This window comes from Synchiropus splendidus, chromosome 1, assembly GCF_027744825.2.
Source record: "Synchiropus splendidus isolate RoL2022-P1 chromosome 1, RoL_Sspl_1.0, whole genome shotgun sequence".
Lineage (NCBI taxonomy): Eukaryota > Metazoa > Chordata > Actinopteri > Syngnathiformes > Callionymidae > Synchiropus > Synchiropus splendidus.
Window position 1 is genome coordinate 23,820,870 of NC_071334.1, and position 22,350 is coordinate 23,843,219.

A 22,350-nucleotide genomic window follows, 5' to 3' on the forward strand; every position below is an offset into this window, starting at 1 on the left:
CGACTGATCTGAACATTTGTGTCACTACAAATATGATCCTGCAGAGCCCAAAACTCGACTGGAGGTCAAGTGACTTCAGCAGTGATATTGTCCAGCCTCAGGCCAGGCAACTGTGTCAACACTGTTTGAGAGGCAGGTCCTCTCCAGCGTGCGGACTGAGGTTCAGAGGGTTGAATTACAATCACATATAGTTAGCTCAGACTTATCCATTAATCACAAATATTTGCAACTATGCCAGTCATAAAAAGAGAAAAGTGAGAAAAAAAAAACTGTAAGACAACATAAAAGAAGTTGTCCTTTCTTTTATGCAAAGGTAGAAATGGTTTTACAGTGAGCCATACCATACAGTTGGGCTGGCAAATAAACACAGCTACAGCAGAGACAACTGACAAAGAATAGACATTCCTGTGTGTTGAATTGTGCAATTGTGGGTGGGAGGACTGTCAGAAATGACATTTCAGCGAGTCACAACAGGCCCGTCAGATCCTGTTGTCACAACACACATCAACACGTCGGACCTGAGGCCGGACATCAGATCATGTTTTGGTAACCCACATGTCAGCAGTGAGTGTGTGTGTGAGCCACGATGGCCCGTGTTTATTGCTTGAATTATATAGTGCCACCTGCCATGACAGCTTTTCTGCCTGCGTGCATTGTCATTGGACATTATAGGTGTCATCACATAGCTCTGTTGCGACTTCCGTGTCAAGATGAAAGACTTTAGCCGTTTTATTTTGTAGAAAGACAAATAATAATGAGACCATTGTCTGACCTATTTTTCTGACAGCTTCTTCGGAACGAAATCCCTACTTGAGAACAGAAAGACTCTGCTCTATTACCTGTGTCTGGACTGTTTCTACACCTGCTGAAAGCTGAAGAAGCTAAGAAGGTGAAGCTGCATCACGATGAGAAGACCGTCCGTCCGTGGGCGAGGTTAAAGGTCAGCTGCCGTATATCCAGGCTACAAAAACTAGAAAAACCTTTATTGTTCTGCTCCTTCATCCGTGGAGTCCCAGACATGCCATGCGGCAGGTTCTGTGGTGACCCCTTGACTCACAGCAGCAGGTTTTGGCAGGCTCTGAGTTCCCGTGCAACCGTTTGATAATAATTACCCTCGCAGCTGCGAGAGGAAATGTGTGGAATAACATTTTTCCTCACGTCTGTTATCTTTTATTGTCAGGAATGAGAGCCGGCGTGTCATAGATCATACTCTGATTATTTAACGACTTCCTCCGTCCGTTTGGACCTGCCGAGGTTCTGGCCAGATGTACACACTCACTCGGACAGTAATATTTCCAGTAATACCCTGATGAAGAGAACAACAAGAAGACGCAGTCATGCAAACAGCAGTTTTTCATTAACCGGGCCCGGCTGGGGTGAGAACTGCAGACCAGAACCGCAGTACCTCTGGTTTTAGAGTTTCACAGGATGACGTAGCAGCCACCTGCTGCCAGATCGTCGGCACCTTTTTATGGTTAAGCAGATGTTGACGAATATCGGGCTGGATTACAGCATCATTGCATCATCGCCTCATTTGGTAACCTGCTGGATAGCGTCACCGAAGAGTTCATGTTTGAGGACAGAACATCAAACTGTTGATGCCGCCGCCGTCTGTTTGGGTCGTGGCGAGACAGAGGCGTTGAGTTGAAAGCGTGGGGTCAGTCTGGAGTCACTCAAATTATTCAATCTAGGTCAAGACGTCTAACACAACCGGTCGATGCTGAACACCGACACCCAGAAAATACCACCTTTTTTCCTCTTTTTATGCAGTATTTTCTTCATTAATGAAAAGCATGCGGTTAGCATAGACCCAATTTTGAACATAGAATGACTCATCGCTTACAAATGGCCAAGAAGTGCTGATTCTGACCCGCCCCCGCTTCAGGTATTTGTCAGACAGACTGTCTGCCTCAAGTGTACACGCCACTCATTCTGAATCTGTTCAGAGTGGGAGCATAATGGGTGCTTAGGCGAGTGTTGTGTTTAAGTGGCGAGGATTCCCAGGTGTTTATCATGTCCAGATAGCGAGACGGCCCAATGTTACAGTGCAACATTACAGGTTGACCTTTTCGTCCTGATAATCTACAATGTGAAAGGGGCTTGATTGAGTAACTCTCTGTCCATCTTTCGTTCTATCCTTCTCTCACTAGCCATCAAGACCCAAGGTTTCCCAGAGAGACTTTTGTGGCAGGCACTTATCCCCACACAACTCGGTTTAAATAGCTTTTTCCCATCTTCAGAGAGGAATAAGACCCCCCAAAATGTGCCTTTCCAGACTTCTTTGCTTCATGCATTTTTAAAAAGTCCAACCAACTTTCTGAAACCCAGTTCCATTATCTCTGTATTCTGGAAAGTCTTGGAGCACTAAACTTAAATATAGATTGAGGCGATTGTTGATCAACAAGATACAGTTGTGAATAGAGGTCATGTCAACACACACAAAATTTGCAACAAGAATCAATAAAGGTAATAAGTGGAAAACAGAACATGCAACTGATGCAGTCAATATTTGTAATAATATACCTTAAATTACACATCATACCGTACTAACTATAGCTGACGTACTGCATAGGTGGCGCTAGGGTCGTAACATTGTCACAAAACATATAAGCGGAAGAGCGGCGGGAGTGATGTGCAGCGGGTCATGGATAGACAAGGTCCTGGTTCCTGAAAAGATGAAGACACTATTTACTGAAGCGGAATTTATTCATTCATTCACTCTGTGTGGTTTACTGTCGCCCGAGCTGTGATTGGTTTCTTCGTCAGCCGCTCAATCATCTCGGATCACGATGGAGAAATGCAAACAGAGCGAGAGAAAGTGGATGTTTGGGTGTTTTCAGTGTCTGGACCTCGCACATGTTTCGCTCTGGTTGCATGCGAAGTGACATAACTCCGACACACACGCTCCGACAATTACACTCTTTTTCCATTCAGCTCATCCCATCCCGGCTCAGCCAAGACATTCTGCCGGATCTAAAGATTGTACTGGATGCTGCGCTGTTTGAAGTCTGCTCCACACCTAATATGGGGCTCGGGTATGGGTCATTCAGCGGAGACTCAGACTAGAGGAGAGAATTCCAACATGCACCCAACAAGCAGCCTGAATCAAATTGTTCAGTTGCAACTAGAAGAGGATCCAGGTTTGACTGTCATATGTCATTGCTCCAAGGTGTGAGACGGTGCCACAGCAGACAGATGAACCTCAGGCTGGAGGTCAGGACGTGCACTTTAAAGACGCAATCCTGAGGCGAATGAATTCCACATATTATTAAAAGTCTCTGCAACAAATCCAACCCCACAACCTTTCACTGGTGACTTGCGGAAACAGTTTCTTTAAAACTTGTCGCTAAGATTTTCCAGAGTCATCGGAAGCCGTTTTGTGGATTTAGGCATGTTAGTCGGTCATGTTTACAAGATGGGGTTAACTCACAATTGTGTACCATACAATGGAGTTAATATTCCGCCTAGAGCTGTGGAATTCTTGGCCCTGTCGCCACGAAGTCACTTGTTCTGGAGAGGAACAAGGCCTAAACATGGAAAAAGCTCACAGTGGAAATGAAAGGTTGCTGTGACGGTCATTAATGTGATCAAAACAACGTTTTTCATCGCTAGAGTTTAGAAGTTGTCGGTGACAGTTTTGTTTGACCACTTTTCCTGCTTTCAATTCTTCCGCAAACTCTGCAGCTGGTGTCATTTGAATAGGTCAGGTGCTGGGGGGAATGGGTTCAATCCTCGAGCAGTAAGGGTAAGATGCTTGGCCGTCGAGAGAGAATGGAATTGGATGCTCCTTCATTGCAAGATAGGACAGTTGAGGTGGCACCAACATCTTCTCGGGACTCCTGGTCACCTCCTCAGAGGTATTTTGGAATGTAAAACTGCCTCTGGAAACACGTGATATTAGTATGTCTAAGTGTTTCCTGAGAAAGACCAGTGCAGAGCTCTTTGAATAGACCTGCCCCATGACCACTAGACAAAGAAAATGAATTGACGGGACAACATTGTTCCTCATATCTAATATTTGCTTCATTGACTTTGAGTCGAAGCCTATGCTGGCCTTACAAAATGACTCAGCAGGCCCACTTGGGCTCCCAGGATCTGGATTTGACATGTGATCTCTGACAATGCTTCAATAGTTAATGCACTCGAACAATCCTTGTTCCAGTAAATAAAAACATGACCTCCACTGGTGCTTATTCCATGAAAACAGCAGTGACTACAAGATCTGAAACTATGTTACTATGCTGCCGACAAAATTTCCCCATGGAGGGAAGAACAAAGGTAATTAGATTAGTTTCGAAAATGGTATTTTTTACGACAAACATTTTTTAAAGTTAATTTTGGATGTGGAAATTCATTTCATTCAATTGACTGATGATTTTAGTATGTCCAGAACAAACGTTGAAAACCAAATAATAAGTGTTTTATCATAAATGCAATATATGTATTATTATGAGCAATGGCCATTCAAAAGCACACAAATGTGTGGGCTTTCTTTATTCCGCATATCTTCACCTGTTTCAGCAGAAGATGGATTCACAGATTCCGACACAGATATGGAAGTGCAATGTGCACGGCAATGTGGTGGGTCATGTCAGACAAACTGTCTGCTGTGATGCATGGGGAGAGTTTGGAGGAACCTAGTGGTATCTCTCCCCGTTCATAAAAAAAGTAATCTAGTGAGCCTTTATTGGGGCTGACAGAAGCCAAAAACACGCTTTGTTCATGGATCAGTAAAAAATGAAAAACAGTTACTGCAGAGGCCTTTCTACTGTATGAAGGTCAGCGTTTTTTATTCAGCATGGAGCAACATAGAACCAATGATGGGTTACACAAGCACACTCTCACCTCCTGACGTCAAGAAACCTGTCATTTCCAACACAAGACGAAATTCTGTTCTGCCAAGCTCACATGCTCGCTCAACCCTTACCCTCACACGGTGCCTGAGTTTGACTTAGAACATATGAGATGCAGCTGGTTGTAGGTTTCTTCATAGCACCCTGGGATTTGTAGCTCCACTGATCAAGAGACCGTCTTAACACTCACACGATGCCAAATCAAGAGCAACTTTGGTTTGGTCTGACTCATCTGCTCCCTAAAAGAAAGTTTTCCAAGACGGAGTGTGCATCTTCTCACGGTCTCTGACATCTATTGGCTCTTTGATGAATGTCATATCATAAAATGGAATGGTGAGTGTGAGGTGCCGCTTGCCCGCTGTGAATGGTAACTGAGTTAGGGGATGTGATTCACATTATGTTTCCAGCTGTTTGTAGTCACAACAGAGTTACAGTCCAGTCTAGATTTCAATGGTTTCAGCAGTACAAGGACTGTGTCTGGTGGCATTTGGAAGCTTGTTACAAACATTTCTCTAGTCGATCACTCATCCAGTCGTCACTCCTCCTGCGAGTGTGCCGTCACTCAGGTTCCTATGGGCATCATGTGCCTCTTCCTGGGTGTGGTAGATTTGGGCCGTACCATTTCTTCTGTTTTCTTTTCACTGAGCACTCAGCTGAGCAAAGGAAATGTCTGCATCTGTCTTTAATTCCTGGAAATGCTTCCCCATTAAAATAATTAATCCTTTAAATCTACTGATGTTTCACGACCAGATAATTAACCAGATTCTTAGAAATAAGGTCGGAAAATTTGTTTCGAATAATTTGAAAACTGATACCTCATGATTTGGTGACAGCACAGTCTCGACTCTGCCAGCTTCCCTCGAACACACTCATAACCAGAAGACCCACCTGACCAGAACAAAGGAGTGACCCACGATTCCACATGTTTCAGAGTTTCTGGGCCCAGAACGGACAGTGAGAACATATTCTGATTTGATAATATCAATGATTTCTCTTTTTGCTCAGAACAATCATCCATAAACATTTTCATCTTTTCAGAGAAAAAGAGTTTGGCATTGTGAAGCTGGAAAAATCATCAATTTTGGAACACCCAGCACACCACCACAATCCTGTGGAAACACTGGATCTTTACAGAACCAACCACACACAGTTGCCTGCATGATTAAAAAGAACGGAAGGTGACATCAGAGGGTCTAATACATGACAGGTGATCATGTTTTTTTAAAAGGACATTCAGGAATCAAACAACTTCATTGGAACTTTAGTTCCCCTTTAAAGGCGGATTTTCAAAACCAATTGTGCCAAAGCTCATGATTCATGAGTTAATGGCATAACACCTGGTGCCGATATGGATTGACCTTTTATTATAGGAGCCAATGCCAGTTATCATAGCCTTGGAACCATCCACCCCCAAGAAACTGAGCAAGGTGTATGGCCTGAAGCTTTTGTGCCTTCAGTCAGACACACGGTTAACTACAGTTCAATGAAGTAGAAGTTCCAAGGCCGATAAATGGGCAATGATCAAGAAATTCTGTATTTGTTGGGGGCACAAATGTGTTGGTTTTACAGATACCAATCTCCTGAGCTACTTCCTGTCTGCAATGCTTGGTCCCATGGAACTTCAACAGGCAGCTGAGTTGGCGCCACTTGACTTTGAGCTCCAATACAGGTCTGGTCAGAGCAACAGGAATGCAAATGCTCTTTTACCGTCAGTACTCTACTCGTGCCAGTCTGTCCACACAGGTCTGGCCAGATCAGTCACTCCCACATTGTCCACACCCCGGGTCAGTGGCAACCCATGCTGTAGTCACTGTTCTTCCTTACATGTAACATCTCAGACATAGGGCCTGTAAAGGCTTCAAGCAATCTGCGATGGTGGTGTTACACCAGTGGGACCAGAGGAAGTGCTCTGTTGAAGTTATTCACACTAGGTAAAACACGCCATGCTTAAGCTAAAGGATTGTACAGTCAGTGTGACTGCAGGCCGAGACCACTACCTGCCATACTGCGCATGGACAGTGTTCTCTTCAGTTCCCTAGGTGGCGTTGCAAACACTGCACTGACTTAACTTTAAAAACATGGAAAACACTAATCTGATCCAGTTAAAGACTGAAATTCAGTCATTTTATTTAATGTCAGATTAGCTAAAAAGCCTGGGGGGCGGAAAAACACCACCTTTTACGGCTATTTTTAGAGGTGGAAAAGTACTCGCCAGATTTCTGAGAATCTCCACCAGCTCACATTAAAAGAAAGTATACTTTAAATCTACTGATGTCACGTGAATTCCTAGAAACAAGTTTGGAAATTTATTTTGAAAAATTGATGCCTCATCATTTGATTTAAACACTCGAATGAAAGGTTGCTCATAACAAGAGGAACCAGCTTCCCACATATCCACTGGCCTGCAGTTTCAGAGCTCGAGAAAAGCAGTGAGAACACATTTTAGGAAGATAATTTCTCTTTTTGCTCAGAATAATCATCCATGAACATTTTCATCTTTTTGAAGAAAATGTGGCTGGCTTAGAGGAGCTGGAAAAATCAACAATTTTGGAACACCCAGAGCGACACCACAATCCCACTGTGGAAATATTGAATCTTAACAGGATCAACCATTGTGACATACACGCTTTTACATGAGCTGACCAGCACACCAAATGATGCGGTAGTGGGGTACTAGCATTTTCTTCAGGAGAGAGAAGCATGGTGCACTACTTGTTCTAAAATGAATGAACCAGTGAATGGAGTATTAAATGAAATCTCTACTCTCATTTTACCTTCATCGCAGACTCCAAATAAAGCAGAGTTACACTGTCAAAACTAACAACGTGTGTAATTTTGATGAAGTGTTATGTTTTAAGATTAAATCGGTGCAGAAATGACCCCAGTTTGAATTGGGTGGGTCAGAGCACTGGTTTCCTTGTCCAGCATTTCTGCTTCCTGCCTGGATATGATCCTGGATCCAGAACTGGACTCATTAAAAGTCTGAAAGCCAGAAATGGAGCTGCCAACTGAGTTTTAGTGCGGAAGGTTTATAGTCAAACACTGACGTGATCCAGCGAACATCCACCGACAACAGTGCAGTCTAGGAGTTCAGAGGAGAAGCAGAACAAAGCTGAGGTATGAATGTATGTACACTTGAGGCCGGCGCCTGAAGGTGCTCTGAATGTAGCCTTCAAACTCCTGCTCGGGCATTTCCAATAATTCAGAGATCAGCACTGTTTTCCAGCCATGCCACACCATTTAAAGGTTGGTTTTTATTTTGTGTACCGCATTTCTTGTTCTTGTGTAATGTGAATAAATTTGGATAAACATTCCTCACAATGACATTTTCAGACGCAGCCCATGTTCTCATGCAGCCACCTCAGAACTCTCTCCTGGACTCAAACAATCGCACCACCGTCAATCATTTCCAGTCTAACTAACTGCTGCATTGATGTCACTTCCTTGTACAACTGCTCAGCCTCAGTCACAGGAAGTGACTGGGCACCAAGGCGGTCACTTCCTGCCTCCAGTGCCACCTCCAAAAAGAGCGGCAGCTGCAGTTGCAACTTCCAGCTAGACTCTTAAATGATTAATGGCTTCTGAGGTAACGTATCACAAACTCAGAAAAGGTCAAAGTTTCAACATGCAGGGTGAACTACAACTCACTTCAAAGTGCAGCGGATTCGCCAAGCAGTTTCTCCGTCAGACGACAGACTTGCTTTTTTGATGAAGGATACCCATATTTCCCTCAGATCGTGATTATAAATCCACTTGAATGAGTGCAGCTGCATCCTATATTGCGTCTTCATCCACTTGGACATCATTTACACAGGTCCATCAGTGAGAAGGAGGTGTTACATTGCCACTCTAGATCACAGCTGAAGAAGGTCACTCGCAAAAAAAATGATGGCTGTTAAATGGCTTAATATGGTGATCTTTCATGTGAAAACAAACACAACAAATGTGCAGTATTAATTTAATTCTCAATTAAAATATTTTCCTCTGCCAGACCTTCAACTGCAGAGTGAAAGAGTCAGCCACATACGATTATTGTTTGGAATTATGAACCAACGGTATTTCTGATCACGCGTCAGTATCCTGCTTCCAAGCTTATGCCGCCACCTGCTGGTAGCCGCCGAAAGTATCTGACCAGAGTGAGCCCAAGCCTTGTGTTGTATCAACGCCTCTGGAGAGTACAGATGTTATTCCAGTCACATGTATGGAGAGAGAGAGAGAGAGAGAGAGAGAGAGACGCTGGCAATGCTTCAGGCCGACGTGTCGAACAGTCTCTCGATCATCTCCTCCACCTCCTCTGGACGGTACTTGTGGTACTTCTCTGGATTCTTGGTGAAGGAGATGTTGGCACACCTGAAGGAAGTAGAGGGAACATCAACTCATACCCTCACTTTACAGATTGATTATACTCAAACCACTGATTTTGTACTTTCTTTTTAACATTTATAAAGTGTGCAATCCAGTTGTTATCACCACATCAATTACAGGCTCAACCATTAGACGGAAAGATATATATATCACACGTTTATGATGGAGACTAGTTTAATATAAAAGGTAAATATGAACATCTACATTAAATTGACTAATGTTACTGTACTGAATTTCCAATAACGTATAAAGCCTCTGGACCCTTTTCTCTGCACATGAGCATGAACTGTAAAGGAGGCCAAGTGACGATCACAAACGTGTGTATGTAACTTTGAAAGAGTAGTGTATCGTGGAAGGTTCCACAGGCACGCCACCTTTGCAGGAAAGTCCTGTAGGCCTCTGACACTTCCTTCTTCTGAGCCTGACGGATGAAATCTCTCTGCTCCTTGTCTGGAATCGCCCAGCCCTTCTGAATTTTACACAGCTCTTCCAGGCCATCATTAAAACCCTTAGAGGAGATCAGGAGGTCAATAAGTGAGAGTGGAGAGAGGAGTAGAGAGAGCTTAAAGAGGAGGATGGTGCAGGGGAATAGGTCAGAGGTGTCGATTTGTAAAGTAAACTTCATGCACATCTCAACCCTCAACATCAGGATGCTCTCTCAGTGCTTATATCATTCTCCAAAATCACACCTACTAAGGACACATATCAGAACCATGTCTGTCTTCCACTTGCACCCCTTGCTCTTCCACATGAGACAGTAGCAGTATTATGCGACAACTCTTAGTCACCCCCACCAAGACTATAAAGAAAAGTGACACTCCATGACCAACTTTCCCAGACCACTAACATCACCAGCAACTCAATCAGGCCGGTTTATGCAGTGAGGAGGCAGCAAAGGAGGTGCAGGGGCAGAGGATGGGTTAGCTTTGGAAGCAGTGACATGAAGCAAGAACTGACCTTGAACTTGTCCTTGATGACCTGACGCTCTCTATCTTTCAGCTGAAAACAAAAGTGAAGCAGAACGGCCCCGTCAGTCCACTGAGCTCAGTCATATCATTACTGAGAAACTGGTCAGACTTTTGGGATGCTGCTGGAAATCTATGTGGCTAAACATATCAAACTGAAAGTGAAATTGTCCAGTGGGTGGCAGTAACACTGAAACTAAAGGTGCAGAACCAACCTTTGTTCCAGGCTGGAAGACTGGTATGTTCCGATCAGTCAGATGATCAGTCACTCTCACCCAGCTGCAGAGATACTTGGCGTCAGTTGAGCTGCATGTGCATGCATGTAGGCGAGCATGTGCTCACCTGCGCTGGTAGTCTTGGATCTGCTGTTGGATCAGTTCTCTGTAGGAACTCTCTGCTCTCTTCTGGGTCACAGTGACCAGCTGGATCAGCTCAGATCTGCAAAGGCATCACTTTTAAACATTCTATGGCACCACGTCCTCATCAGTCGCCCTAACACAAAAGCATTTTAAACACAAGGTCCAGAACAAGGGGACTCACTTCTCCAGAGACTTGAGGATGTAGTTGTAGTTGTTGTGCAGGAAGATGGCACTGAGAGCCGAGTCCTCATAGACTTTGGACTTACTCAGGAGGTTCAGCTGAAGGTTCCCCAGAACTTTACCTGTCAGACCAGACCATAGCTCAACATTATACCAGGATCACAGCAGAAAAACTTCAACATCAACTTACAGATGTAGGTGCTGAGGAGCTTCTTGCTGAAATCAGAGGTGAAGCTGCTTGCTGAGCTGCTCTCTGGGGAAAGAAGGGATGTGTTAGCACCACACAGGACATGGAAGCAGACATTTACAAATGTCAACTATATTTTACAAAGGAAAATAAAGCTTAACATTTGAGTAAAATCTTCTCCAGGGCAGGGTTGTGAATCGTCCACAGATGATGGAGGGACTGTTTTTACTTATCTTAACTGGGGAACTGCAGGTAGAATACACTGTACCAAAAATAATTGATGACAAAGACAAGGCACTGATAAAAAGAATGACTATCATAGTAGCAAAAAAAAATAGACCATCTTTTGTCCCATTGAAACAAACATCAATCCCAAATGTGTGATGCTACCAGGGGGTCCGCATGCAGCTTCAGTCTTACCTCGGGGATCTAAAGGAATATTGTAAGTGTCCCCCAGAACTAGAAGGGGCGCCGAGGCAAAGCAGAAGAGAAAAGACAAGAAGTGCAAACACAGGAGAACGTTAGTGCAGAAGAAGAACAGAAGCAGCTGGTTACTGACATCACAGGACGGTCGGGTGGAGGTTCCTGGACCCTAGACACGCACAGTTGAAACATCAGGGTGTCAGGGCCACAGAGAAGAGGGTTTGTTGTCAGGGACCCCCGAGACATTATTGTTATTGAGGCGGGTGTTCAGAAAGGGGCAGTTGCAAAGCATTACTCCCTATGTACGATTGGCATTCAAGGAAGCAGGCGATCCTGTCTCCATCTTCCAGAGTATTGTGCTGCCAGTGTCGATGCAGCAGATGAGCAGTCGGATCAGCAAGATAAAGAAACAGTCCTGAGTGATGCAAAGATACTCTGGTACACCCTTCAGGCCACAAGAGTGAATAAACGCATCCCAAAAATACAGGAAGCCTAAACAAGTCCAGCAGTTAGACTAGACCTTTTAGCGGATGACTACAGAAGTTAGAGGAGAAAAGTGTCAGCAAAATGTCATGCAGAAGCAATAGGAAGCAGAAACAGGCAGGAGTCGCAGCATAAGCTCTGAGGATGGGGGAAACACTGGTCATTACAAACAGGACGAGCCAGCAACCGAGGGTATGTACCTTGTGAGGCCAACATGGCTCCTGCTGTCTCATGGAAGTCTAGAAGCTGCTGCAGGAAGAGGATGGCCTGAAGGTCGAAAAGAACATTGTAATCAATGATCTGGAATCAACAAAGTTGGTAACTCAATCACAAAATGACAGAAATAAATCACTGACTTGGAATAAAGTTATGGTGATTTTTTTTCTCCCATTAACAAAATTACAGATCTATATTTATCTATTTAAAAGATGTTGTTTTTCTTTCCTGAGTAATTCTTATGTGATTGATAAAACACACAACCACAAATATCAATAAATACTATTATTACAAATATAGATTACACTTTTATCACACAGATGTATAGTGTCCGCTCAAGAATTTTTCACATCATTTTTTTCAGTAAAGTTCTTCCCTCAGACGATCAATTACTAAGAGCTCACATTGCTGGTCAGCTCGTGGACAGTTCCGTCTTTCGGCATGTTGTATTCCTTATCTGGATCATTCTGCGGACACAAGAGGGCATGAAACAATGAAGAAGAAACAAACGTCAACTTCATCTTGTAAGGACCTTGATGCTGTCGGCGAACTCTTCCAGAGCTTTAGCTCCAATCGTTTCCATGGACGTGATGAGAGCAGGGAGTTTGTTTTTCGTACTCGCTGCTGTTCCCTGTGGACACACGACCATTAGCTCTTCTCTGGATCTTCAGTGCCCCCAACAGACCAGGGTCTAACCTGCAGCGTGGCATCGAAGTCGGACTTGTTCATTTTAAGGTGCCGCAATATCGGGAAGATGGTGAGGACGGCAGAGTAGTCGTGGCGCAGGATGGCACGGCGAGCTGCCGACACAATGTTGTCACCTTCCAGCATCAGGTTGTCCAACGCCTCCTGTAAACCAAGGGAGACCATCAAAATCATTAGACATACACAAACAATCCGTCTTGGCAATCTCTCACCTGAATGAGGGAGTCAAATGTCTTCTTCTGGTGGTGCTCTGGGATGATCTCCGTCAGCAACGCGTACTCACTCTGTGCCAGCTTCACAAAAGCACTGATGCAGTGAATGTACGAGTCAATCTCGATATCCAGAACGTCATCTTTCCCTGAGGGACACACGGCAGTCTTTGTTCTTATCAAGTACTGTCCAAGAACACCGCATGACATAGCCAACAGCGGCAAATGTTGGCTTAGCATCTGAAACTAATTTTGTTGTGAGGATGGATGACTGACATTTTTTTTTAATGTCATGAAATCGACACAAGTGATGCAATGGGCACTCTTCCTTGTAACCATCCTTCACAAGCAGTGTCTGCCTTCTCTCTCAATCGGGTGGTGCACAGAGGTGGGAAACAGGGCTCGAAAGATATGTTTTTATCCAACGATTCGATCAACTCCATTCAATAAATAAATCATAGTGCAGACATTAAAAACGTACACAAAACAAACAAAGCTCCACAAGGGTACAGTGCAGGAAATAATTTTTACATTTTGAATATTTAACAACTCTTTCTTAGCGTTTTTCAGTTGACCCCACCCACTTACTGCAGGTATTCCCGTCACTCACCAGCGAGAGCCCCGTGCTTCTCATTCAGGGCGTCAGACAGGTGTTTGACCCTCAGGTCATGATCGTAGCCTGCTGGGTGAAGGTGGGGGCACAGCACTGGTCAGACTACAGAGGTCACGACCAGAGCAGAGCAGGGGAGGAAACAAACCTGAATCTGGAACACCACTACCAACACCACCACCGAGCACCCAGCAGGGCAAGAGGGGGGGGAGAGAGGGGGACCTTCAGTGTGACAGTCACAACAGCTTTCATCTAGAATTACGTTCTTTGTGACATTTGACGGAGCAGGATAAAATAATCACTCTCAACTTGTTTACCCTCTCAACTCTCAACTCAGGCCTTGAGACCGACATGAGACTGTGACCTCCTGTGGGTCGACACAATGGGATGTGTGTTTCTCACTAATGTGTCGCTGATTGTCAACAGTAAAACGGGTTGTTATGGAAACATGTTTCACTCTGCTGACCAAGCCTTGGACGTTTAAAAAGCTGTTGTGGGGTGTCACCACTGTGTATCAGCAAGACTATGCAATGAGAGTTTAGAAGGAGAAGAAGAGCAGGGCGTGTTTACCTTCCAAAGGAGTGAGGTTAGAACCCCCCTTTTTCCCATCCAGACCATGCTGTGAGTACTGTTTGAGAAGGTTCTGGGCTTTGCGAATGGTCCCTGGTCCCGTGAACCCATAGAACAGAGCGAGGCCCAGCCAAGTCCACACAGCCCAGAAAACAGTGGAGGACAGGAGAAGAAGAAAAAAGATCTAGGAAGTGAGTGATGAAACAAGGGCACCACATCCCTTCACCATCACAGCAACAGTGAGGCACAGGAGAGCCCCAGCTGCTAAACAACAGGCGAGAAACTACTTCACACAGAAGCTTCAGGTGAACACGTTAGACCACACAGATACGTTACTGGACATGAAGATGGACCACACCTCAAAAGAATCAAACTAACAACTGTTACAGTGGTTTGGACGAGGCATTAGAACAGGATTTCTTAACTCATGCAAATCAAATTTTAGCGCCCCCTAGTGTGGTCCATCTCAACATACAGCGGACCACGGTGCATCGCTGCTCCTACGACCAGTCATAGCATGTTAGAGAGCATCACGACATTGACTTTTCATGACGCTGAAGCCCATTAGCTACTGCAGCAAACAAAACATGCAGCACAGACAACATGAAAGAAGAACCTCGTTCAGCTCATTTATGTAAATCAAATTGATCATATCGCAGAATCGTCTGGATGGTGTAGATTTTAAATTGTTTCTGTATTAGTCCATGGTCAACTACTGCAGGTACAGACCCAGATTTTCACCCAATCTTTCTTCCCCCACACCACATCCAATGAAAAGAGTCCACATAATCATGGATGTCCAACAGTCCCCCAACTGCTTTATCTCCCAAAGACAAAGACAAGTTAAAATATAGATGCTTTGTGACTCATCCAATGGAACAATGTGATGCAGAGGGCTATGATTTTAACATATGTCTAGTTAGGAAAAACTTGACATTCCCAACAGTGATGTTTAGGAATGAACAAATGTTTTATTGAATACATGGGCGTTCCATAAAGGTTTAAATCGATTATCAAACTGGTTACTAGTAACAAAAGTATCACCTGGGGCGATATCTTTGGTGAAATTGTGGGTACAGGCTGTCACGCGGATGACAACATCCTAATGTTAAAGGTAAATTGACCATTTAGTGATGAATCCATGTGCATGTGGACAGAGCCTATAGACAGACAGACAGACATATGCAGCAGGGGGAGCGGTGGAGCAGTTATTACCTGGGATGTAGACTGTCATCACAGAGATTAAAGGAGGAAGATGAAGATTAGCCACATTTCAGAAACAGTGATCCAGGTTAAGGGGATGGGGTTAGATGAGCGGGGACCTCAGATTATAATGTGGTTCTGATCCGCTGACCTGGTCTTTTAGGGGCCTTCTTGGTCGGGGTGTCCTTGCGTTTAGTCTGGACCGCCGGTGAGTAGAGGATACCAGAGGAGGTACTGTTCTTACGAAAGTGATCCTTCAGGCCTTTGATGGACCGGTCCAGCTGGTTGGACCGGATTTGGAAGTAAACGTTCATGAAGTCTATCGAGACATGGAGGAAGTGATGTAAGAGGAAGCAGGTATATGGAAAAAATACATGTGCGTAAACAGATGGTTACCTTGGTTACGTCCATACTCCACCAGCCAGCCAGCGATGCAGATGATGTCCTGCAGGACCGCCTCGGGCAGGTGTTCCAGAACTACTTCCTCCTGGACGTCCAGCTCCTCGTCGACGCTGATGGCGTCCAGGATGAGGATGGGCGGGACGGGTTTACTGTAGCGTGTCAGCAGGCTGCGGAATTCAGCCTCCAGCAGCTCCTTCCCTTTGTCGAAACGAGCTTTCTGCACCCGGGACAAGTTATAGCAATTAGGTATTAAGTTTTCATCTTCCTGGCCAATGACTGCAAACTCAGTCTGAGCGACGGCAGGGCGATTCATCAAACACAATTAAAAAATGCGGAAAACTATTCTGGGTGATCTCAATTATCAGCTACTGCATCACCCTGTTTCTCAATTGAACACGGATACACTTGGATACACTTCACCTACTTGACCACCAAAGGTCGCCGTGTTTTGAATCAGAGGGATGAGGCCAGAGAAGTGTCAGTTCAAAATATAGTGTGCACATTCTCTTGTCGCAGGAGTGAGCTCTCATAGAAAACCTGACACTGAAGTTGAGTAGATTTATTTAACTAACCGACTGGCCGGTCGATTTTTTTTGTGCTTTTGGCAATGTTCCATGCAGGTCGCAGAATCTGTTTGTAGTGATGGGTCCTGCAACAGTGCTGCACCGGCACACGCACCAAGCTCACAGAGCGATCCCTGTGTCAGTGCGCGTACCGCATTAAGACAATCACGTGACACGATGAATGAACTGTGTTGACGTGGAAAAAACGCTTCAAACTGTGTTTATAAGGAAGCACATCTGTCAACTGCTGAAACAATGTAATCTCACAGCTCCCGGTGAATGTCTTTGTGGATTATGAGGCAACTCCAGGGGAAGCGCAAGTTTTCTGTCGTGTGGGACCATTTTGATCTCCTATCCGAAAACAATGTATTTATTTCATTCTCCTTGTTTTGCTTTGATTTTCGACTTGTCTAGTTCCGTTCAAAGTTTTTTTTTCAAGGTAATTCTTAGTTCACTATTCACATTATTTTTTGCAAGAAATGTAACAGACTTAATTTAGAAAAAATTAAAACAGGGGAAAAACCTATTTTGTCCAAAAAGTCCACAGGCATTCTCATTCAACGTTCCTTTTCACTGAGATTTTCACATTACGATACATGTTCACTTTATTTAAAGATATGGAATAATACAATATGAATGTTAAGACTTAAATGATATTATTGTTTACACCAGGTTATCAAATCGGTGTCTTTTCAGTTTGTCGAGCAGGTTGACTGCAGGAATTTTAAATGTCCATTAGGTGTCAGTATTCAGTGACACAGTATCAGCACAGTATAAACAGAGTGCATCGTTGTGTCAAAACGCTTTATGATTCCTCATTTACCGGTTTTTATTTTATTTAATTTAATTTAATTTTGTTGACATCACTTTTTTCCAAAGCACTTTCCTAGTTGGTGGGATCCCCACTGACCATAGCAATACATTTGATTCTGATTCTGATTCTAACTGACACGCCATGACATCATTTCTGACTCAGTTGTTCTTGTCTACTTTATTCTCTTTGTTATTAAAGATACGAATGGGTGTTTGTTCAATAATTACTGACTATACAGTGTCATCACATTACTTGTTTTGTATATTTTCAAAATTAAATTTGCCTTCTAGTTTGTTTAATGTTGAACTGTTCACATAATTTCTATAATTTTCATTATATGTGTTTCAAAAACTAGCATTTTGAAAACAATATTTAAAAAAGAAATTAGCCGAGATGGAGCGACATGAAAAAAAAAAGAGAAAAACTTTTGAGGTTTTGGGTCGCAACTATCACACAGTCACAAAACTGTACCCCAATAACAACCAGTACAACAGCAGTTAATTCAGCAAACTCACCACTGTGTTGAGCTCTGGACTGTCTGGATTGTTGTCCTGGAAGTATTCCACTGCCTTCTGGATTTTGGCGATGCATGACAAGTACTCATCGAGTCGCCCAGTCGGTCTGGATCAAAAACAAACATATAACAAGTCAAAAACCGAACCAAACACAACAACAACCCGAAGCTCACCCCTCCCGGATGATGCGGTCAGTATCTTTAGCAACGTGATAGTAGCTGATCACATGATCCATGCAGGACAGAGTCTTGTCAACATTCTCCTGTAGACGCTGCAGGTTCTCTGTTTGCTTGTGGACCGGGATGATGGAATTCTCCAGCTGCATCAGTCGGCTTTCGAACGAAGACAGAATGGACACCTGACAAGAGAGGAGAGAGAAAATGAAATAGTATTCGCTTTCAAAGCCGCTAATGTTGCACGCATATCTGAAAGTATCAATTCGCTAGCGATAGAGTTATATGTGTTATATACACATATAACGGATAACTACCATTCCGTTGGTCAGCTGGTCGCTCTTCTCCAGGTTCTCCCTGATGAAAGACAATGTCTCCTGCTCCTGCACACCACACCGGAGAAGACATGATCACTTTCTCATGACTTGATGTCTGAGTTCAATGTCGATACATTTTACTGAAGAATGAATCCGGAGAAGGAAGCAGCTGATGTCTGACCTGCTTGAGCTTCTCCTCGATCTCCCGCTTCCTGGCGGAAGCGTCCTCGGTGGGAATCATCTTCGAAACAGTTCCCGAGGGCACAGGCGCAGAAGTAAGGTAGATGTTTTTCACCAATCGTTCAAATCATTTGGATAGATCTGTCTTACCACGTCTGCGTGCTAACATTGTGGCAAACAGCTAAACAGAGGAAGCCAGTTATCTACGAAAGCTGGAAATACTGAGTGATATCCGGTTTGTATTTCAAAATAAGAACCCCGATTGCTGTTCATACATGGAATAATGATGCAATTAGCTGGTTCAAATTGCAGAAAGTTTAATAAATATTTCATTCAAGTGCATTGCAATGCAATGGGATTGTTATAGTTACATTAAAAAATAAATAAATAAATAAATCAATGCAATATATAACTTTCTTGCATCCTCGCTTCCGACCAGTTTTAACACGCGCTTGACGAGGCGAGGTTGTTGTGCTTCCGGTCATGTCACGTGATTCCGTAAAAAAGTAGACTTAAAAAAGACGAATAAGATGTGGATTTTACTACGACATTCTTTCAAACCGCACTTGTATAATACATATACATTTATAAACATTGTGTTTTAATGTAAGTGACGCAATTCGTAGTGCACACCATATGTGATTAATATTTTAGGTTATGCATAACTCGTAAATTTCATCCTCATAATGTTGAGCAACGTCTAATCGTATGAAGTTTCCTTTCAATGTTTTAGAAATGGTGTAAAATCAAGCAATTGACAATGAACAACAAGTTATAGTTTCTTCACAATTGTATTTACAAGCCTTGGTTTACATTCTTTACACCACTTTACAAGTTCATCAAACTTCAAACATCTTCCTCAAGGTCAGAAAAAATATTATTAGTCTTTGACATGAATGCCAAATAATATTAATGATGACTAGCAATTGAAAAAACGAAGAAACTATTTCACCTATAGTAATTATAATGCACATTTATCCCCTCCAAGTGAAGGAACCTGGATAAGTTTGGGGTTCAGTGTCAGAGAAAACATGGGGAACTGGGACTGAACCCCAGTACATTTTCTTTACAATACTTCAATTGTAACTGTATATCTTTATTCTCTTCCACACATGGATTTCAGTTTGACAAAGAAGAAAGTATACAACCAATAAACGGCCAGTTGACTTTGTCGCCCCATGCTGGCCGACAATCCCGTCCACAATGGAAAGCCATTTAAAGTCAGATGTTCAGGTTTAGCTACATGGACCCTCAAACTGCCGACTCCTGCACAAGAGTCAATGTTCCCATCACAAAAGAGAACCCTTAAATCCAGAATGAAAAGTCTGTATGAAAAAAGCCCTTCTCCAGGAGTGCGAGCTTTTAAATGTTATATTGCTGTGCTGTCCTCTACGATCCCTCTTCTTTGGACAGCGTCTGTGGGTCAGTGATACCAGTCAGACATGACAATAATATTTGAGTGGGTGGGTGAGTAGGAAAGAAGAAAAACAAGTGTCACCTGCTTAAGAAACTGCCGCCCCAAGTAGTCAGTGGCCATGTTCTTCAAACTGGTTTTCCCACCGACTTTACAGCGAATGTAGCCATACAGATTTGCCCCCTGAAGTACCACACCCATGATGACCACCGGCTGAGAGAGACACAAGAGCATCGGACTGAGTAAACATCTGCATAGTTAGAAAATAGCAACAAATCATCTATTCGGTTAAACAAGTGTCTTTTTAAATGAATGGACGACATGTGTTTATTCTTAAAGATGGACCTATCAGCCACTAAAGTGCCACTTTTGTCCCGGAATAAAAAGGAAATCAGTCAACTATCGCGAGTAGTATTTTGCAGCTACTCACCAGCCATTTAATATTCAAATAGATGAGAGCAGTAAAGGAAAAAATGACCCAGAGGACTGGAAACACGATCAGCCCCAACCAGAAGATTCGAGACTCTGAGTCCGACGTCTGAATCTGCCCTGTTCCCTAAGGAAAACAGGAAACGCTCACAATCATCAGCTGCTGGGTCTCACAGAGGTCATTGACTGACAGAGATCCTCACCTTCCGTGACTCAAAGACCCAGTGGCTTCGTCCATCGTCATCCACCTGGTTCCACCAACGCAACCCCACCATCAGGCGACCTGTGATGTTCTAAAAGAGCAGTGTTAGACGATGCCTCGTGAAGTCAGTTACATTGCTACCTGTGAGAGTGGCTGTCACCTTAACAGTCCAGAAGTCACAGGACAGCAGGAGGATGATCGTGACCATGCAGGCCATTGAGCTGGTGCTGTAGAAGCCGCAGAGTAGGTAGACAATGAGAGCTACCACTCGAAAAAACAGGTGGAAGAAGGATGCCACTGGATGTCTGTGAATCAAATAACAAAGACAGACACATAACATTAAATGTCGATAGAGGTGTGGTAAATGTAATTATATATAAAATGTAAAAAATATGAAAATTGTAAATGATACATGACATGATCAGGGCAAGAAAAAAAACTAGTTGGGTTGGGTCACAGTAGTATCAAAGATTTTATCAACACAAGAGTGGCCAATAATGTTAACAATGTTATGCTTTTAGCATGCTTTTGAGCCTTATCACTACTTCTAGGTTGTTCCAAAGAATGTTCTTCGCAGCGTCCATGTAAATCTGAGTAAATGTTTGCATGAGGAAACCATTATTGGCCACTCTTGTGTTAACAAAATCTCCTCCTTTACCATAGAACAGATACAAAATGTGGAATTAATTTGCCAATAATTGCAAGTTGATTCATCTTCAATTCTGTGATATCAATTGAGATTCAAAATTGTTGACCGCCCTAGTACAGATTTTCTCATAGAACCCACTTGATCTTAGACTTGGACTTTGTCCCAGCATCTTCCTCCGCATCAAAAAGCGCCACTTCTTCATCATTGGTGTCCTAAGGGAGACAAGAGGATGACATTCATCATGGTTTCCCAGGGTCAAACTTTAATTTTACTCACAGGACTGACCCTGTTTAAGATGAAACACCCTTATGTCACATTTTCCACATTAAAACTTGACAAAAGTGATTGACCAGCTTTAGCCAGTTTTTAATTTTACTCGACATGTATGTGCATCACAATTGTATCTGAGCTCGAAGAAGGCATATAGCACCTCAAACCTCACAACACTGCAGTGTTTGTTGTACAGAATTGTTGTACAGAAATCCCCGGGACTTGTGCAGGTTCGTACTTTAAATCAAAACAATGGAAAATATGGAAAAGGTTGTGTTTCGGTCTATGGTTTGCTGTTTTCTTAATGGTACAATAATATTTGTTTTTAATGTAAACAATCATATGTACCGAAACACCAGCCCCAATTTTACAAAGTATATTCGTATAGCACGTTGCTCTGAAACTCTATTTGAACAAGAGCGCAAGAGGCGTATTTATGCTTAGTTTTGTTTATTTAGCGACGTGGCTAACAGCTTATTTATGTTTTAAAAAAAGAGATGAACCCAACCGATCGTTTACTTGAAATGGGCAACAAATAAATCGAGTTGTATTTACTAACATATGAACAGTATGAATCACAAAACTTCCAAATCAATTTAAAACTTTGCATTTCATCGTGATTGTTTGCTACCACTTTAACTTAGCATTAGCATGCCAAGTTATTTTCAATTGTTGAGCAAATGAGGGATAAAAACAGGACAAGATTGGCCTAAGAATATATTCCCGACTTAACCGACTGTACCGTGGTTTTCGAAAGAATTGCTAAAATGAATAAAATGCTTACTGTTAACATGTTGACAGTCGAGCAGCTACTTCCTGTTACATGTCCAGTTGGAAGACACGTCACTGCAGTTGACAGAACGAATGACGCATACGTGATGACGACAGTGAGGGCGCCGCTTGCTCGCAGTGAGTGTAACTCAGTATCGCTTTATTGTTCGGTTTTGCTGCTCACTACTTCCAATTATTTAACATACATATGTTATATACAGGTTCTTATAAAATCCCTATGAACAGAAACGTTTTGCGATCTGTTTTTGATAGGTGGCCAACAGCCACAGCTGGACTTTTCAGCAGTGTTATCACACTGTTTC

The 22,350-nt window shown here is 43.2% G+C and overlaps 2 protein-coding genes across 11 annotated transcripts; both read right to left on the reverse strand.

Moving 5' to 3' along the window:
- Positions 1–7,012: 7,012 nt before the first annotated feature.
- Positions 7,013–18,499, reverse strand: exoc7 (exocyst complex component 7). 10 transcript variants are annotated; one of them, XM_053871716.1, is made up of 22 exons: positions 18,294–18,499; positions 18,113–18,178; positions 17,796–17,980; positions 17,623–17,728; positions 15,725–15,947; positions 15,480–15,647; positions 15,341–15,352; positions 14,126–14,218; positions 13,556–13,624; positions 12,949–13,094; positions 12,728–12,880; positions 12,564–12,662; positions 12,436–12,498; positions 12,016–12,082; positions 11,330–11,368; positions 10,913–10,975; positions 10,724–10,844; positions 10,526–10,621; positions 10,399–10,462; positions 10,176–10,217; positions 9,593–9,726; positions 7,013–9,203 (listed from the first exon to the last, which is right to left on the reverse strand). In XM_053871716.1, the coding sequence occupies exons 1-22, from the start codon at positions 18,351–18,353 to the stop codon at positions 9,101–9,103; spliced, it is 2,172 nt and encodes a 723-aa protein (XP_053727691.1). In that variant the 5' UTR covers positions 18,354–18,499; the 3' UTR covers positions 7,013–9,100. The 10 variants fall into 10 exon arrangements, with proteins under 10 accessions (XP_053727691.1, XP_053727700.1, XP_053727628.1 ...); XM_053871725.1 differs by lacking the exon at positions 15,341–15,352; XM_053871653.1 differs by lacking the exon at positions 13,556–13,624 and having other exon boundaries at positions 7,015–9,203.
- Positions 18,500–19,053: 554 nt separating this feature from the next.
- Positions 19,054–22,093, reverse strand: tvp23b (trans-golgi network vesicle protein 23 homolog B (S. cerevisiae)). The gene is made up of 7 exons (XM_053872079.1): positions 22,041–22,093; positions 21,125–21,198; positions 20,498–20,642; positions 20,339–20,428; positions 20,137–20,262; positions 19,791–19,919; positions 19,054–19,708 (listed from the first exon to the last, which is right to left on the reverse strand). Exons 1-7 carry the CDS (start codon positions 22,047–22,049, stop codon positions 19,682–19,684), a joined length of 600 nt encoding a protein of 199 aa, XP_053728054.1. The 5' UTR covers positions 22,050–22,093; the 3' UTR covers positions 19,054–19,681.
- Positions 22,094–22,350: the final 257 nt, after the last annotated feature.

What these genes read in the sequence shown, in the direction of transcription:
- exoc7 (XM_053871716.1), bottom strand. Translation starts at nt 18,353, where the DNA reads ATGATTCCCACCGAGGACGCTTCCGCCAGGAAGCGGGAGATCGAGGAG. An exon ending in TCTTCCAGCCTGGAACAAAG is followed by an intron (nt 10,218 to 10,398) that starts GTTGGTTCTGCA and finishes TTTTGTTTTCAG; the next exon opens with CTGAAAGATAGAGAGCGTCA. An exon ending in TACAGGACTTTCCTGCAAAG is followed by an intron (nt 9,204 to 9,592) that starts GTGGCGTGCCTG and finishes TACTTCCTTCAG; the next exon opens with GTGTGCCAACATCTCCTTCA.
- tvp23b (XM_053872079.1), bottom strand. An exon ending in GGGTCTTTGAGTCACGGAAG is followed by an intron (nt 20,263 to 20,338) that starts GTGAGGATCTCT and finishes TGTTTTCCTTAG; the next exon opens with GGAACAGGGCAGATTCAGAC. An exon ending in ATTTGAATATTAAATGGCTG is followed by an intron (nt 19,920 to 20,136) that starts GTGAGTAGCTGC and finishes TGTCTCTCTCAG; the next exon opens with CCGGTGGTCATCATGGGTGT.